The sequence below is a fragment of the Pocillopora damicornis genome, chromosome 5 (assembly GCF_964200805.1).
Source record: "Pocillopora damicornis chromosome 5, jaPocDami1.2, whole genome shotgun sequence".
Lineage (NCBI taxonomy): Eukaryota > Metazoa > Cnidaria > Anthozoa > Scleractinia > Pocilloporidae > Pocillopora > Pocillopora damicornis.
In genome coordinates, this window is record NC_142674.1 from 21,414,530 (window position 1) to 21,431,158 (window position 16,629).

Sequence of the window (16,629 nt, forward strand, 5' to 3'; positions counted from 1 at the left end):
CTTAGAAACATCTGGTTCTTATAATTAGGAGCTTGCGTTGTACATTTTAATGATATAGAGTAAAACAAATTACATTTTTCTTCGTAATTTTGCTGTGTTTGTTATTGTATGTTCTCTTCAATGTTTTAGAGTTTTAAGCTCTTGTTGATGAATTACACGATAACTTTTAAACGATAAATGCTGGAAAAAAGTGCTGAATTGCCTGACTTTTCGTTAACGACAGTCGATTTACATACGTGCAACTTCCCCATGAGCTGTGTTTAATTTAGCGGGGAATTGATCATCACCTTAAATAGTCAGTACCGATATAAGATTCAATGATATACATACTTTTAATTTCCCCGTTTTCATTTGGAAATTTTTTAAGTTTCGTTAATTTGCATCTCATTTGCACGATCGTGCTTTGCTGATAGTCTAAAAAAAGGACTGCCGTAATTTTCTTTGAATTAAAAGACATTAGAAGACGAAGTCAAAAGAAGTTCCGCGTTTGTTTTCAATTTCTGATTGCAATTGGTTTACTCTTCTTGAAAACCAATAAACAGACGTTGTTCTGATCCTTTGGACCCTGATCCATAAGTTTGCTCACCGTAACAAAAGAGACGTAAATCCTTCATCAGTCAGTGTAACCAGATTTATTCGAAGTAAATTTTCGCGGTGAAACGAGAAAGGGTTTTCACCAGTGAGCACGACAATACAATGACAATCCCTAAATCACATGGAAAATCAATACCATGATACCTTGCTACAAACTGTGTGGTAACGCTAGACGCGTGACACGCGTGACAGAACACTCCCCGTCTGGTATAAGAAAATACCACTACAATATCTAAACAAAACAGTAACGTCCTAGATTAAAATGTCCAGTGATGTCCTAATTTCCAGCACAAAGCTGTGAAAGTTCACTTTTCTCTCGTAAAACTTAGACCGTTCATCCAAGTGGGGTTTTCATCTTCTCGAAATCTTTCTCCCTCCTAAGTAGGATAACCTCAGGGACGGGCCTGGTGTAACTCTTTCTGGAGCCGTCTTTCGCTGTCACCAGGTCAACCTTGCGTACTTTACTGTCTGCGGAAGCATAAGCCTTGGTTATCCGGGCAAGAGGCCAGTAGTTTCTAGGTGACTCTTTACAATGAAGGAGGACCAAATCTCCTTCTTCTAGGTTCCTAGTTTCGTTTTGCCACTTCCTTCTTGGCTGGAGTGTCGGCAGGTATTCTTTTCGCCAACGGGTCCAGAACATATTGGCCAAGTACTGGACCTGCCTCCACTGCTTGCTGTACAGGTCTGTGCTGCTGAAATTCCCAGGCATGGATTTCAAGGCTCTGGACTTCTGTGTTAGCAAAGTGGCTGGGGTGAGAATCTCTGGCATTTCTGGATCAGAGGGCACGGGGACCAGGGGTCTGGCGTTCATTATAGCGGTTACTTCTGTCATGAGTGTTGTGAGGACTTCATGAGTCAGACGTATGGGTCCAAGATCAGCAAGAATGGAGTCCAAGATCCTTCTGGTCACCCCTATCATTCGTTCCCAAACTCCACCAACGTGGGAGGCATGAGGAGCATTGAAGATCCAATTGCAGCCTTCAGTTGCTAGGTAGGACTGAATGGCTTTGTCATCCATCTCGTTAAGGCAAGATTGGAGCTCGTTTCGTGCGCCCACAAAATTGGTACCACAGTCTGAGCGAAGCTGTACTGCTGGTCCTCGCAAGGCCAGGAATCTGCGCAAGGCATTGATGAAACATGAGGTGTCCATAGACTCTATTACTTCGATATGGATAGCCCTTGTGGTTAGGCAGGTGAAAAGTACAGCCCAACGTTTGCTGTGGGCAATTCCTCCTCTTGTCTGGCGAGCACTGATTAGCCAGGGTCCAAAGACGTCAAGGCCAACGTAGCTGAATGGAGGTGCGGGAGTAAGTCGATCAATGGCACTGGGTAAAATGCCAAATTTTAGTGTCATTTAAGTAAAATTAAACAACTATTAAACCCAAAGACAAATTTAAGCCATGTTTACTAAACTTAAACATGACTTAAAAATGTACCTTTGTTTAGGTGAGGTTTAAGCATTCTTAAATGCAAATTAAATCGACATTGAGATTTAAGCTATGTTGAAGTCATTTTAACCGTACTTAAATCCTTTGAAGGATTTAGGGTTACTTTAAACCACCTTGAATCTAACGTTAAACCTATTGGGGAGATTTAAGGTCTAGTTAAAGGAGCCTTAAATACAACATTAAATTTATCATAATATTTATGCCGTGTTTAAGGACCTTAAAAACACATCAAATCTTTTGGTGTACACCAAGTCTACTTTATTGACATAATCTCTCACCAGAACCAGAAACCATACGAGAGCAGCCTCCAGCAACCTTCAATGAATTAATCATAGATTAATATTAATATTATGTATTTAGTAAAGCCACAATATTTCACGCTACTGATTTTATTGCTTTTTCAATTCTTTGGGTAATGAAACTGTGTTTGTTGATTGTGAACAAGAGACTTGATTTCTTGTGTTGGAAACTGTTTCACTAAAGGAAGGTGGTTGCACAGGGAATTTGACTAACCTGAGCAAATAAGGTACATTTCTTCAAAACCATATAATTTTAGTATATACCAAACCAGTGGACAGTGTTTTTTGCATGCTCTGATTGGCTACTCAAACTCAGGATAGTACATGCATGTGCTATCCACTTCCCAGCTTAAGCTGAAGTGTGAAAAACTTTTTTTTGCAGTGTTCTGAGATATAAATTTATAATTCTTTTATCTCACTGGTTTGGTATATACTTCACAGCTCATTAAATATCCACCACCACTAAGGGGAATAATATTTATTGTTAAATATATTAAAAACAACAACGACATGTGAATGTAGATTGATGTTAATAACTGGCTGGTAAAATAATGGCACGGCGTGGAATAGGGCAAACTGCCATGAGTTTTACATTGTCAAGAGTTAAATAAGCTCCAGCAAAAAGACTGTGTATCCTATAAACAGGCAAAAAGTAGCTTGATGCTCTAGGTTCAAAGTTATTTGCGTCCCACACACAAAGGGTATTAAAACTTCCCAAGCATTGGTTTTGCTGAACAAGGAAACCGGGGTTTCTGAGCATGAAGTAAACAGCTCTGAACTGCAAACGTCACCAGACATCTCTAACTGAACGTTGAAAAGCGCGCGTTTGTATCGAGGACGCGGTATGTCTCCTCCCCAGAGTGAGGCCGAGATCCTTATGCGCATGACAAATACCGTATGAACGCCAATCAAATGTCCAAAACTATAATCGCGGGATATTTGATCTTTCACTGTCGTTCGTTCACTCGGTCGAGTTTCGTTTCGTTGCGGGCACGTGTTTGGATTCTTCCTCGATAGGATGATGGCTGCAAACGATCCAGTTCAAGAGAGACAGCTTGTTCTTATGGAAAGAATGAGTAGAAGGATTGATTCGATTCTCGAAGGGCAAAAGAAACTAGAAGATACGAATGCAGTCCTTCAGCAAGAAAATGCAAAGCTGAAGAACCAACTTGCGAGTCTGGAAGGGCAGGCAAAGAAGAAAGGCAACAAACGTTCTAAAAGCTCTCGCAGAGAATCAAATGTTGTGATTCCAAATGACTTAAGGGTAAATATTCTTTAATTACTTTAAGGATATAAATTTTTTCAACTTTAGTACCGTTAAGTTGTGTTTGAGAGTTTCAGTTGCGGTGTATCAGAAGCATAAAACGTGTCTTCAAAGACACCGCCATTCCGCCATCACGCGTGTTCTGTGTTAACTTAAAGCACAATATGTGTAGATGTTGGTTCTAGTGCTTATCACAAAGTTGGAACATCCTTGTGCTGAATTCTTGTGCCTATTTTGCAAGCATTTGGCAAAAATACTGTTTACCCAGTTTAAAATTCCACTGTGTACTGTTTACCCAAAAACCCTGCTGACCCTGATTAAAGAAATAAACAAGTTTGTGGTTTGAATTGACTTTTGACATATGATGTTCTTCCATATTATCTTCCAGAAACGGTTTCGGTTCATCTACAAAAAGATGGTAGAAAAAAAAGTGACACAAGGTTTCATCATTGATGAGGAGTATGTTATTTTTTTACCATACATAAGATGATGTATTTAAATAGCAAGGCACTAAGAGAGATGGCATGCAAGATATTAGAATTAAAACTTTACCACCAAGAAATAAATATCTCTCTGACCAGCTTCTTCTAAGGGACTGTTAGTTATCTGTTTTGAGGCCAGTGTTTAGAGTCTGGGGCCAGTGTAAAATATTCAAATTGGGAGTAGGAGGTGGTAAACTTTTAGAATCTGTTATTTCAACTATTATGTTGCTGATAGATTAATACATGCAAATTTTTGTTTTGAGAAATCTTTTCCCTCCAGGAACCAGAAATCCTAATGTCAGTTTGAAGGTGTAAAAAGCATGTAGCTTCTGCACTGTACCAGCAGTGATTAGAAAATTGTCCCTCTTGTATAACTGCTTTACTTGAATTATTATTTCCTTTTTTGGCTGAATAATAATAATAATATTATTATAACTGCCTCTGGCTATTGTTTAAAACAAAAATAACATTCTCATTTTTATTACTGTCCACAGTCAGAGAGAAACTAGAGTATTTTTACAAAAGTGAAAGAAGTACTGAAAAAAGAGCATGGAGGAGAAAGCTGCCTATGGACTGACTTACAAATGGAAGGTATTACATTACAGGAATCAAATTTTAATGTTGTGTGCAAGTTAGAACAAGAAACATTTACCTTGTGCAAAATCAAACAAATTTTCTGAAATATGTTGGACAGAAAACTTAAAAACTAAGAGGGAAAACACAATATTACCATCATTAATTCTTTTAATTAATATATATCCATAAGCTGATGTTACATATACACATAGACTTGTCATTGTATTGTAATTTTAGGATATCATGCAGCGATAATAATTATTGTTTTTAACTCAACAGCTCAGTTTTATCGGTACTTCAAAACAACTAAAGAAAGAGAGCAGAGGATAAGAAAAGGGAAAAATGAAGAGCATAAAGAAAAGTGCAAAAGGAGCAGGCGTTTGCTAAATGTAAGGACTAGCTAAGTTGTCTTGCTTTTGCCATGCTAAACCTATATTCAAGAATAAATTTTCAAGATAGTGTGGCTGAAGCATGGCTTCTGAATCAAACGTTTCAATTCAGTTTGACAACAAGTGTTGTTTAATACTGTGGCAAATTTGTGCATGGCATTGTACCACAATACAATGTGGGATAATATACAGCAACAAAAAATGAAACAATGCCATGCACAAATTTGTCATACACTGTAAGTAGGACTGGTATGTTTACAACTGGTGTACAAATACACATTAATTAGGAAAGTCAACCTTGCTGGTAGTTAACCAAATAACATGGGTTTGCTTTAATTTAGTACTGTTTTGTAGCATGAATTTTTTTCTGGGAGTTCTATTTATTGCTGATTGTTATTTTCATATTTTATATCTTTTGTGGGATATCATTTTGAGTTAGAAAAGTATTTCTATTTGACAATAAATTATATGTTTCATAGATATAATTTGGTCTGGTTATTAACTAAATAATGACTAAATTTTTGCTTTTTGTTCCATTAGAAACTGGAAAGGCGTCAGTCATCCTATGAGATGCTACAAGTTTCTATGACACCAAAAGAAAAACAGTATTATAGTGAAATCCTTTACATTGATTATATGAGTAGCAAAGAATCAGATTATGAGGAGCAAGAAGATTTCATTACTGGTGAAAAAGAAAAGAAACTGGCAAGATATGTAACCAAGAAGCTATCATGGGAAAGAACAAGCTTGACAAATGCAAAAGCCAGGCTAGACAGAACCTACAAAAATAATTTGACCCCCCATGCCAGGGCAATGGCTAAGCCAAGGAGTGTTGGTGGCATGTCGGAGAGGCCTGCACCTGCTGGCCCACTTTGGGCTGTCAGGCAGATAAACAAAGAGTCGTGATTGAAAAAATACTTGACACTTTTTTTACTTTTTATTCATTTATTTATCATGTATTTAATGGCAAACTGAAGTAATTGTTTTGTTAGAACAAATTATTGTCATCTAGATCACAGGGATAGTTTCTTCCAAGTATTGTTAAATTTATTGACTTATGATGGGGAAAATTTGTTCCTGTCAAGCATAAATAAGCTAGGTATGTGTGACATTTTAACCCTTTAACTCCCAAGATCTGATTGGTAACTATCCTCTCTAGCTGCTACATATTTCCCTGTAACTTAGTTATGAGAATCTGGTGTGATATCAAGACAAAGACCTATACCTGATAAGTTTGAGAATTCTCATTATCTCTTTGCTGGATAAGTTCAAGATATTTTAGGGAGAAGTTACTTGTTAATCACTCCTGGGAGTTAAAGGGTTAATTACAAATAGGCAGTAGCTTTAAGAATGTGTACCAGTGAATTTAAAATAAAAGAAACTTGAAACATATATTGTTTAGTGTGATATGTGACCTGGTGGGTGGCAGTTTAGTAATGAAACAACAAAACAATAATATTTCACTGATTTCACAAATTTGATTCAAAACTAAAATAAGCAACAAATTTTGAGCAGATTAATTTGCATTAAATGGTACTTTGACAACATTAAATGTTTGAGCTCTGTTTACTTCAATTAAACAGTACTTAAACATACAGGAATGTTTTGGACACATTTAATGTGCACTTAAACCTGCATTAAGTTTTAGCCTTAAGATAGTATAAGCCAGGTTTAAGTCCAACTTAAATCTAGGTATAAGTGACTTAAACATCAACTTAAACTTATTAAACCTGAGTTTAAGACAGGATTAATCCATGTTTAAGGACACCTAAATATATCTTTTCTCCATGTGTGGGAAGATCGGCCATCTTTTGTGTCTGCTGCCGACCCCTCAGCATCTTGCACTTAATGCAGTTGTTAATGGCGCTGTTCACGGCTCGCTTGCTTCCAACAATCCAGAAGCCACTGCTTCGGATCAGGCCGAGTGTGAAATGTCGCCCCTGATGCTGTACTTTTTCGTGATAATGCTTTATTAGAAGACTTGTGACGTTATGTGAGCTCGGCAGTATCAAGGGGTGGCTCTCCTCATAGCTCAGACTTGCTCTCTCTAGTCGGCCACCAACTCTGACGAGTCCATCATTATCAACCATTGGGCTTAGCTTGAGAAGGGGGCTTGTCTTAGGCGACCCATCAGAGTTGTTGAGACTGCTGATTTCCTGTTCATAAGCTTCATGCTGAACATTCTGTATGATCAACAACTTTGCTCTGTTTAGAAGACAAGCATGTGGTGTCAGCTTTATACTTTCTGTGGTACCAGACTTCTCGAGGGTCTTTTGACGATGCGACTGGATAAAGGAGAGAAGTCTGCCAATCGCCCTCACAAGAGTTGTCCACTGTGAAAACCTAGAGAAGCGGCTAGTCCCGAGAGGTTTGTGAGGCAGAATTTGAGTTACCAGGGCTTGTAACACCACAGGCGGCCCAAGCTCACGTCTCGAGAAGAAGCCAACGATGAATTCATGAACGCGTCACGCGTTGTGTGACTCGGTGTTAAGTTACGGGAGGAACCGTTGAAAATTTGAACACGTTATAAGGCATAGTATGGGGAACGAAATATGGTCGATTTACAACGATAAATATTTCGAAATATGAATATTTTACATGTAAAATCAATAAAAACTTACTCATGCCCTGTGTATCCGTCGTAGTTTCTGGCGATTTCTGCTGTTTTAAGCTTGCTTTACCATCACTGTTATCCATGTCAAAAGACGAAGTCAAGGCTGCACACTCCGATTTCGACCTTGGTCCACGCGGAGGTGATTTGCGCCCCGAAAATCCTCCCGATCGGCATTTTTCTCAGCCACACTTTACGATCTAAGATCGCTGCACCCTGGGACATGTCTCAATACCAAAACTTCACGCGCATTTCGCTGGAAACGAGTGTTTTCTACCTGAATTTCCAAGTTTGCTTCTTTCTGGTTATGCTTTGAACACGAAGACTGGACACGGCCGCGAAAAAGACTTGGGTACGAGGTCAATTTTCTCTCTACCGCGAGTGGTACGGTCGATTAATGTACAATACTTGCCCCATCCCCACAGAGGCACCTCGCCTTAACCTATTGTGCTAATCAACCAATCAGACAGCGAGTCCAAAGTAAAACAGATAAGCAACGTACAAAATTTGAATATTCTGCGGGGTTTTCTGTGAGCATCTAAGCTTCGATTATTTTCGCGAAAATGCTATCGAAGAGGAAGAGATGCGGTGAAATTAACGGCGAAGCGAATCAGAAGGTTAAGAGTGGCAAAGTTTCAAGATGAAAATCCTAATATTTCATTTTGGGAACTTTACTGATAAAATCACGGGTGAAAAGCTTATATTAATAGAGAACAAATTTCCTAGTGCGAACCTAGGATAAATATTTAGGTATCATAACTTTTCGCAAGTTTGACGTCGGAATCCGATACGAATATTATTTTTTCCTACACGTAGATTTCTTGTGAAATTCATGGAGAGGTGAAATATTTCGCCACCTGAAATTGACTGTAATTAAAGCGAACGTTGTATGTGAAGTCTTACCTACCGCAATGTAAATACCATTGTCCACATGATGTCCTAACGTCGATTGCATCTACCCTTCCATGCATGGCCTATCAAACTACAATGTTTTGCCAGTTGATGTCACTAGACTTCTGGAAAAATGGAAAAACCCTCAAGATTCGACTCACTCATGAATTACTCATGATCTACCCTCCTAATTTACGTTGGAGTAAATGTCTATTTAGTCACCGGAAATCCATTGTAAAGGACAATAAAATTTCGATTAGCTCGCAGATTGTCAAATGAAGTTCATTGTGTTAGTGTTCATAATTTTCCTTCCTGTGAAAACTCGTTCTTTGTAATATTCAGTAGAGTAGTTTGGTGGTTACTGGCATTTCGTCGATATGAGCGTTCGCTTATCGCACGGACAGGCGGAGGTAGTACGCTTGGCTTGGAAGGGTCATAACTTTTTGGTGACTGGCCAAGGGGGAACTGGTAAGTCTACTGTTGTAAGGGAAATCATAAGCAATCTTCAAGCGGCTGGAAAAAAGGTTTCTGTGGTATGTTCCAGTGGTATAGCATGCACAGTGTACGATCCTGGTGTCGCTTCTACCGTGCATTCATGTTTATGATGAGGGTATGTTCATGTTCCATTCGCCGATCTATCAAAGTGCCATAACGCACCGCTACAGTGATGGTAAAGCAAGCTTAAAACAGCAGAAATCGCTATTGTACGTTGTTTATCTGTTTTACTTTCGACTCGCTGTCTGATTGGTTGATTAGCACAATAGGTTAAGGCGAGGTGCCTCTGTGGGGATGGGGTAAGTATTGTACATTAATCGACCGTACCACTCGCGGTAGAGAGAAAATTGACCTCGTACCCAAGTCTTTTTCGCGGCCGTGTCCAGTCTTCGTGTTCAAAGCATAACCAGAAAGAAGCGAACTTGGAAATTCAGGTAGAAAACACTCGTTTCCAGCGAAATGCGCGTGAAGTTTTGGTATTGAGACATGTCCCAGGGTGCAGCGATCTTAGATCGTAAAGTGTGGCTGAGAAAAATGCCGATCGGGAGGATTTTCGGGGCGCAAATCACCTCCGCGTGGACCAAGGTCGAAATCGGAGTGTGCAGCCTTGACTTCGTCTTTTGACATGGATAACAGTGATGGTAAAGCAAGCTTAAAACAGCAGAAATCGCCAGAAACTACGACGGATACACAGGGCATGAGTAAGTTTTTATTGATTTTACGTGTAAAATATTCATATTTCGAAATATTTATCGTTGTAAATCGACCATATTTCGTTCCCCATACTATTCCTTATAACGTGTTCAAATTTTCAACGGTTCCTCCCGTAACTTAACACCGAGTCACACAACGCGTGACGCGTTCATGAATTCATCTTTGGCTTTTTCTCGAGACGTGAGCTTGGGCCGCCTATGGTAACACTGGGCGGACTTCCGGGTCATCTTCTGCAGTTTCTGAGGCTTGGTTGGCAGTCGTGTTGACAGATGCTTCCTGGTGATGAAGGAAGATAGGTCCATGATGCCACATACTGCCACTCAGGTTCTGGGCATCTACTGAGCGCGTGGCTAGATCAGCCGGATTCCGGTGGGAGGGTACATAATACCATTGTTCAGGAGATGAGGATTTTCTAATACGCTCTACTCGATTGCTGACATAAACATAAAAACGTCGCGTCTCGTTGGTAATGTAGCCAAGGACTACTCTGCCATCAGAGTAGTAGGAGACTGTATCAGGCTTTATGTCCAACTCTCGGTTGATGAGCTCCGTGATTTCGATGCCAAGTGCGGCCGCACACAGCTCGAGACGAGGGATGGTTGTGGCATGAGATGGGGCCAGCTTCGCCTTGCCAAAGACGAAAGACACTTGGATGCTTCCATCGTGTTGGACAGTTCTGAGGTACGAGACTGCTCCAATGGCGTTATTGGACGCATCGCAGAAGGTATGCAGCTCCTGTTTTTTTACTCCTGTAGATGAAACTACTGTGTAACAACGAGGGACCCTCAGAAGCGTTAGAGCTTGCAAAGCCTTGCACCATGCTTCCCAGGCCAGCCTTTGCTCTTCCGGCAACGGTTCGTCCCAGCTTTCTGGATGAAGGTTGCTGAGATTGGCCATCATGGATCGAAGGAGGAGCTTCCCTCTAACAGTAACTGGAGCTGCAAGTCCCAGTGGATCATACAGACTATTGAGGACGGACAGCACACCTCGTCTTGTAAATGGCCTCTTCTCCAGAGAAACTTGGAAGGTGAATGCGTCTGCCGATATGTCCCATAGCACCCCTAATGCACGCTGAATTGGCACAGTATCCAGTGAGAAATCTAGGTCGCAGAGGTCAGAGGCTTGATCTTCTCTTGGAAAGGCATGAGTCACTTCTGGATGACTGGATGCTATCTTATGTAGACGGAGATTTGCTCTGGCTAACATGGCTCTTGTACGAGTTAACAGGTCAATGGCCTCAGCGGGTTTGGCCACAGACTTCAGCCCGTCATCGACATAGAAATTGTTGTACACAAAGTCCTTTGCATCTGAACCAAATTCTTGCTCTCCAACTTCAGCTGTTTTTCTAAGGCAGAAGGTGGCTACTGCTGGTGAGGAGGTGTTTCCAAAGACATGAACCTTCATACGGTACTCAGTTAGCTCTTCGTTTGGATCGTTATTCTTGTACCAGAAAAATCGCAGCAGGTCCCTGTGTTGTTCTTGAACTAGGAAGGAGTGGAACATTTGTTCAATGTCCGCCACAAAGGCCACAGTGTCCTGACGGAAGCGTAACAGGATGCCTAGTAGGTTGTTTGTGAGGTCTGGTCCTGAGAGCAAGGCCTTGTTCAGGGATGTTCCTTTGGTTTCTGCTGCAGAATCAAAAACCACACGAATTTTATCTGGTTTTTGGGGGTGGTACACTCCAAAGTGAGGAAGATACCAGCGTGGGCTAGAAGGGCTTAATTCTGCTTTTGGTGCAGGTTCCGCGTGACCTTTTTCGAGCAATTTCTGCATGAAGTCGAAGTAGTGCTGTTTCATCAACGGTTTTTTGTCAAGTGTTCGTCTAGTTGACCTCAGGCGCTTGACTGCATCTTCTCGATTGTCGGGAAGCTTGTTAAATTTCTCACGGACAGGTAAGGGCGCCTCCCAGCTACCAGATTCGTTCCTGGCTAATGAACTGTTCATGATTTGAATGAACTTCCGATCCTCCACTGACATTCCTGGTCTGTTGTCATCATTAGTGCATGCAAAGACATTGTCTCCCAGTCCATCTTCAAAGCTCCCTTTGAAGGGAACCATGTTTAACATAAAGCCGGTTGCTGCATGGTAGCAGAAAGGAGGGTCGACCATTATCGAGAACTTGTGTCCTGTAAGATGAGATCTCAGTGGGCTTATGAGCGCCATCCATACAGGCGTTTCCTAACACCACCCATCCCAGGTCGAGGCGTTGAGCCCATGGTGCATTCCTGGGTCCGTTCCGCGATTCATGAATTTTGTGAAGGGGCGGTACGTCTCTTCCGACAAGCAGGAGAATTTCAGCTTCTGGGTCTAGCTCAGGGATCTTCTCAGCGATAGCTTCCAGATGGGGGTGGGCTCTGGCCACTGCGGGAGTTGGAATTTCTTCTCTATTGTCTGGAATAGCATTGCATTCAGTGAGGATGGGCAGCGTGTGACTCTGCTTGCCATCAAAAGATTCGATAACAAGGTTGTGGGCGCGTCTTCCCATGGCCTGACTTGTCCCTGAGCACGTTTTTAGCGTGTAAGGTGTTGCCTTCCCACCCAGGTTCAGGAGATCAAACAGTTTTGGCTTGGCGAGCGAACAGTTGCTTTGATCATCGATGACCACATATGCCTTAATTTTGTTCTCAGGTTGACTGTTTGCGTAGATGCTCACAAGACATATCTTTGCACAAGACTTGCCTCCCATTGTGTTTCCACACACCTTTGTGCAGCTAGATGTCACTGCAGGCTCCCCACCGTACTGGTGGGCATCTTTCAGCTCTACTTCTTCTGCTGCTGGTTTGCTGGGGGTCCCGCGTGTAATGCTGTAACATGTTTATCACTGTGACACTCAGAGCATTTGACTTGGGTCGCACAATCCTTTGCTAGGTGATTAGTTGTGGCAAGGCAATGAAAGCAGATTCGGTGTTGGCTAAGCAAATTCTTCCTTTCAGTGAGGGGCATGGCCCTGAAGGCACGGCATTTGCTAAGCGGATGCGATAATTTGTGAATGACGCACCATCTTGCAGGGTCCCGGTTAGTTGAGCTCTTGAGTGCAGGGTCTGTGATGTCAGTCCTAAATGCTGTGAAGCCTTGTCCGAAAGGTGGGTCATCAGTAGGCTCGATTGGAGGTTTGACAAGAGGCTTGACAGGAAATTTCTCCAAGTGACTCTCCATGGATAAGAATGGATCATTCCGTTCTTGTGCAATCTCTTGAATGAAAGAGGCAAACTCCCTAAAAGGGGGGTAGTCAACACCATGCTGTGATTTGAAACGGTATGCGTGCCTTTGCCACCTTCCTTGGAGTTCTTCCGGTAGCTTCGCGAGCACTGGTTTCAGGAAGGCGGGTTCATCAAGGATTTTGAGGCCTGCAAGACCACCATCTTCTTTTGCACACCGCAACTCTAACAGTAAGTCCCCCAATTCTTGCAGACCTTTGTTGTCCTTGGATGCCAACACAGGGAACATTGTGAGTTTGTTCAGATGCACATTGGTAATAACTGCGGTCGAGCCAAAACGTTCGCCCAGCTTTTTCCAGGATTCTCGTACCCCCGCAGTCGGATTCTCTACGTAAGCATTGCGTAGCCGTTGCACAAGTCTTTTGGACTCACCAGTGGTGTACTCCAACATTAGGGCTAACTCCTCACTTGCAGTGATGTTTACATCATTTGTCATATTCTTGAAAGCTGCCTTCCAAGTATTGAAGTTTTCCGGACGATCGTCAAATTTTTCGATTTTGTTGGCAATCAGCTCCCTTCGAGCCATAAACTGAATAAAACATTCCATGCAGTCAGCTGGATTGGAGAATTTTACGGTTTGGCTAGGGGTTGAGGGCTATGCTCCTGGGTTCAGCTCCTCTAGAGGATCTTGCTTTTCCTTCTTGACAGACTTAGCTGGGAAACCAGGGACGGTAAAGCGTGGTGTGTTAAGTTCTTGGCGTCGCGGCTTTTCCTCCTTAATCAAGTTAGCCGTGAAACCAGGGGCGGTGAATCGTAGTGCGCTAGGTTTTTGACCACGAGGACTAGATTCCCCCAGTTGGCTGCTGATAAATTCTTCAACACGCTTACGGGGTTCTTCAACGGGTAGATCTGGTAGCTGATACTCATTACCGAACCCGAGCTCCTTATCAATGGCCTTGGCTCGCGCCACCGCTGCAGCTGCCTCTTGTTCGACGCGTAAGGATTCCAGGCGCGCTTGCTCTTCCCGTTTTCTCCTTGCAAAGGCCAGTTCGTCTTCTCGTCTTTTCTTCTCTTGAAGTTCAAGAGCCATCGCAGATTTAGACTGAAGTTCATTCATTTTCCTTTGCATTTCGGCCTTTTTCAATGCTGCGGCCGCCTCGCCTCTCGCATGGGCTCGTAGCGCACTAGATGAAATCGACGTCTTAGAAGCACGCGACCCAGAACAAGCCGACCCTAACTCTTGTAGAAGATCATTTTTGCGATCTATTCCTTCCTGTATTGCTGCTTGAACGATTTCTTTTCGAGTCCTCATGATTTCCTCCAACGTTTGTCGTTCCTGACGTTGTTCGGGCGAGCTGGCGTACGCCGTGAAGTCCATCAAAGAGACCCAAACGAGCTGATATTCGTTGAACGCCGAGCGTAAATCTCCTACTGCTTTACGAAGAGCTTCGACGGAGTCCGGAGTTCCCTGGAGCTGAGAAATCGTTCGGGCAGTTGCTTGCCATAACCTTTCGAGCTTCGACGTATCTGTCTGAAGTCTGTTGGCTATCAGTTTGACGCTGGGTTTCGAAACTCGTCTCGGCCGCTTGGAATCCTCCTTTTGCTCGACGCCATCTTGGTTCACATTGTTTACGAATGGAAGCGTGTTGATTTCGGCTGGCCGAGTAGTTTTCCTCGAGGTTTCAAGGTCTGCTTCGTAAGTAGCGAATGAAATATTAAAGGCGCCTGCCAGAAGGTCAGCTGCACTGGGAATTTCGTCTTCTAATTGTGGCTCGAGTTCCATATCCATGAGGTTGACATTATCATGATTATCGCCTTCGTCGGCTGGCGAAAGGTCTCTCGTTTCACTGTTCTGATCCTTTGGACCCTGATCCATAAGTTTGCTCACCGTAACAAAAGAGACGTAAATCCTTCATCAGTCAGTGTAACCAGATTTATTCGAAGTAAATTTTCGCGGTGAAACGAGAAAGGGTTTTAACCAGCGAGCACGACAATACAATGACAATCCCTAAATCACATGGAAAATCAATACCATGATACCTTGCTACAAACTGTGTGGTAACGCTAGACGCGTGACACGCGTGACAGAACAGACGTCGAACTCCGAGCACGAAGTGTCTGATAAGAACATTGTTAAGTGATCGATGTTTGCAGTCTCGAATATGACTTAATTAAACAGCATATATATTGCCATATTAACTTGTACGTAGGTTGGATGGGGCCAGATGGTTGATTAAAAACTCTATATAAACACAATCAAATTTTTCATCCTTAAACCTTTCAAAACACTCTTGGCTTGACCGAAGAAAGCAATTGAAAAGTCCTAGACAACCACTTAGAAGAAATTCAATGGAAACGTGGTTTTGGGTTCTCGGCTGGTTCCTCAGCATTCTAACGATGGTTGTAAATGGATTTGTCATCTTCCTCGTCTGCAGTAAACGTCAGCTTCGCACCAAAACCAACGCATTTGTCGTGTCTTTAGCAGTGGCTGATTTTGGTTTCGGGATGATTGCTTTTCCTTCACGCTTTTTCTGCAGCCTTGCAACCGAATGCACTCCACACTCAAAAGAGGGATTAATTGTGACATTTGTAAGGATTTTCACTTTTTACGCCTCTGGAACAAACTTGGTTAGTTTAGTACTAGAACGTTATGTTGCTGTGGTGAAACCTTTGAAATACTTGACTTTTATGAAGCGCCGTCGAGTCATTCAAATGGTTGTAACATCTTGGGGAATTCCTTTTCTTTTCACTCTTACTGTGGTGTCGATTACACGTAGTGGAATCGATCATGCCGGGTCTATGCGCAGCTATTTGTATTTGCTTTTCGAGGTCATTTTGTGCGTAATGCTTATCTTTTTTCTTGCATCCATGTTTTTTGCTGTATACTCTAGAGATCGCACTTTAGCTAAGAAATTGCGGCTTAGTCAACTGGTCGCCAGAGCTAAAACTCAAAACAAAGCGTCAGCGGTAAAATGGGTGGCATTGGTAACGTGTGTGTTTCTATCGTGTTACGGAATATTGATGCGTTGTAGTTTATTTTTAACTGATTATCAATCATGTAACGATTATCATTACAAAATACCTCTACAAGTTATTAACTCTGGAATAAACCCTATAGTTTATGCTTTCTTCAAAAGAGATATACAACAAGAATGCAAAAGGCTTCTCTTCAAAAGGCGTCGTTAATAAACAACAGAATAGTTCCGACGCAAGTAAAACATTACTGAGCTGAAGCATATGCTTAAAACTTTCCTAGATCCCGAAGACTTCTGGTTCACAATCTATCCGTGACATATTAATTCTTGTCTTTATCGCTGTTTAGTTAAAAAGCTTCCGAAAAAAAAAGTAGTGCTGATATTACATCTGTCTCTAATATTTAAGACCAAATATTGATTATTTTGAGGCCATACTTTGCCGGAGAAAATGTTTTTCTTAAATTAATTATCTAAGCTGGCACGTATTTTAGTCCTAGAAACATCTGGTTTTTATAACAATGAGCTTACGTTGCATAATTTTATGATATAGAATAAAAAATATCATTTTCCTCCTCAATTTTGCTGTGTTTTTTACTGTATGTTCTCTTTAATGTTTAAGAGTATTAAGCTCTTGTTGATGAATCGCATGATAACTTTGAAACGATAAAAGGCTTCTCTTCGAAAGGCGTCCGTCGTTAACAAACAAAAGAGTAGTCCCGACGCAAGAACAACA

At 41.8% G+C, this 16,629-nt stretch overlaps 3 protein-coding genes across 5 annotated transcripts; 1 reads left to right on the forward strand and 2 right to left on the reverse strand.

The window, feature by feature from the left end:
- Positions 1-928: 928 nt before the first annotated feature.
- On the reverse strand, positions 929-1,744 carry LOC149045929 (uncharacterized). Its single transcript, XM_089205979.1, has one exon. It carries the CDS (start codon positions 1,742-1,744, stop codon positions 929-931), a length of 816 nt encoding a protein of 271 aa, XP_089062105.1.
- A 404-nt stretch (positions 1,745-2,148) lies between these two features.
- Positions 2,149-6,444, forward strand: LOC149045930 (uncharacterized). 3 transcript variants are annotated; one of them, XM_089206699.1, is made up of 4 exons: positions 2,149-3,605; positions 3,994-4,678; positions 4,943-5,052; positions 5,593-6,444. In XM_089206699.1, exons 2-4 carry the CDS (start codon positions 4,672-4,674, stop codon positions 5,956-5,958), a joined length of 483 nt encoding a protein of 160 aa, XP_089062825.1. In that variant the 5' UTR covers positions 2,149-3,605; positions 3,994-4,671; the 3' UTR covers positions 5,959-6,444. The 3 variants fall into 3 exon arrangements, with proteins under 3 accessions (XP_089062825.1, XP_089062826.1, XP_089062824.1); XM_089206700.1 differs by having other exon boundaries at positions 2,149-2,568; positions 3,359-4,678; XM_089206698.1 differs by having other exon boundaries at positions 2,149-4,678.
- Positions 6,445-9,958: 3,514 nt separating this feature from the next.
- On the reverse strand, positions 9,959-11,740 carry LOC149045931 (uncharacterized). The gene has a single exon (XM_089205980.1). The coding sequence runs from the start codon at positions 11,738-11,740 to the stop codon at positions 9,959-9,961; it is 1,782 nt and encodes a 593-aa protein (XP_089062106.1).
- Between the last annotated feature and the right edge of the window lie 4,889 nt (positions 11,741-16,629).

Excerpts from the sequence above, each read along its gene's own strand:
- LOC149045929 (XM_089205979.1), bottom strand. The coding sequence starts at position 1,744 with ATGGACACCTCATGTTTCATCAATGCCTTGCGCAGATTCCTGGCCTTG.
- LOC149045931 (XM_089205980.1), bottom strand. The coding sequence starts at position 11,740 with ATGTCAGTGGAGGATCGGAAGTTCATTCAAATCATGAACAGTTCATTA.
- LOC149045930 (XM_089206698.1), top strand. Across the intron at positions 5,053-5,592 it reads GGAGCAGGCGTTTGCTAAAT|AAACTGGAAAGGCGTCAGTC; the intron begins GTAAGGACTAGC and ends TTGTTCCATTAG.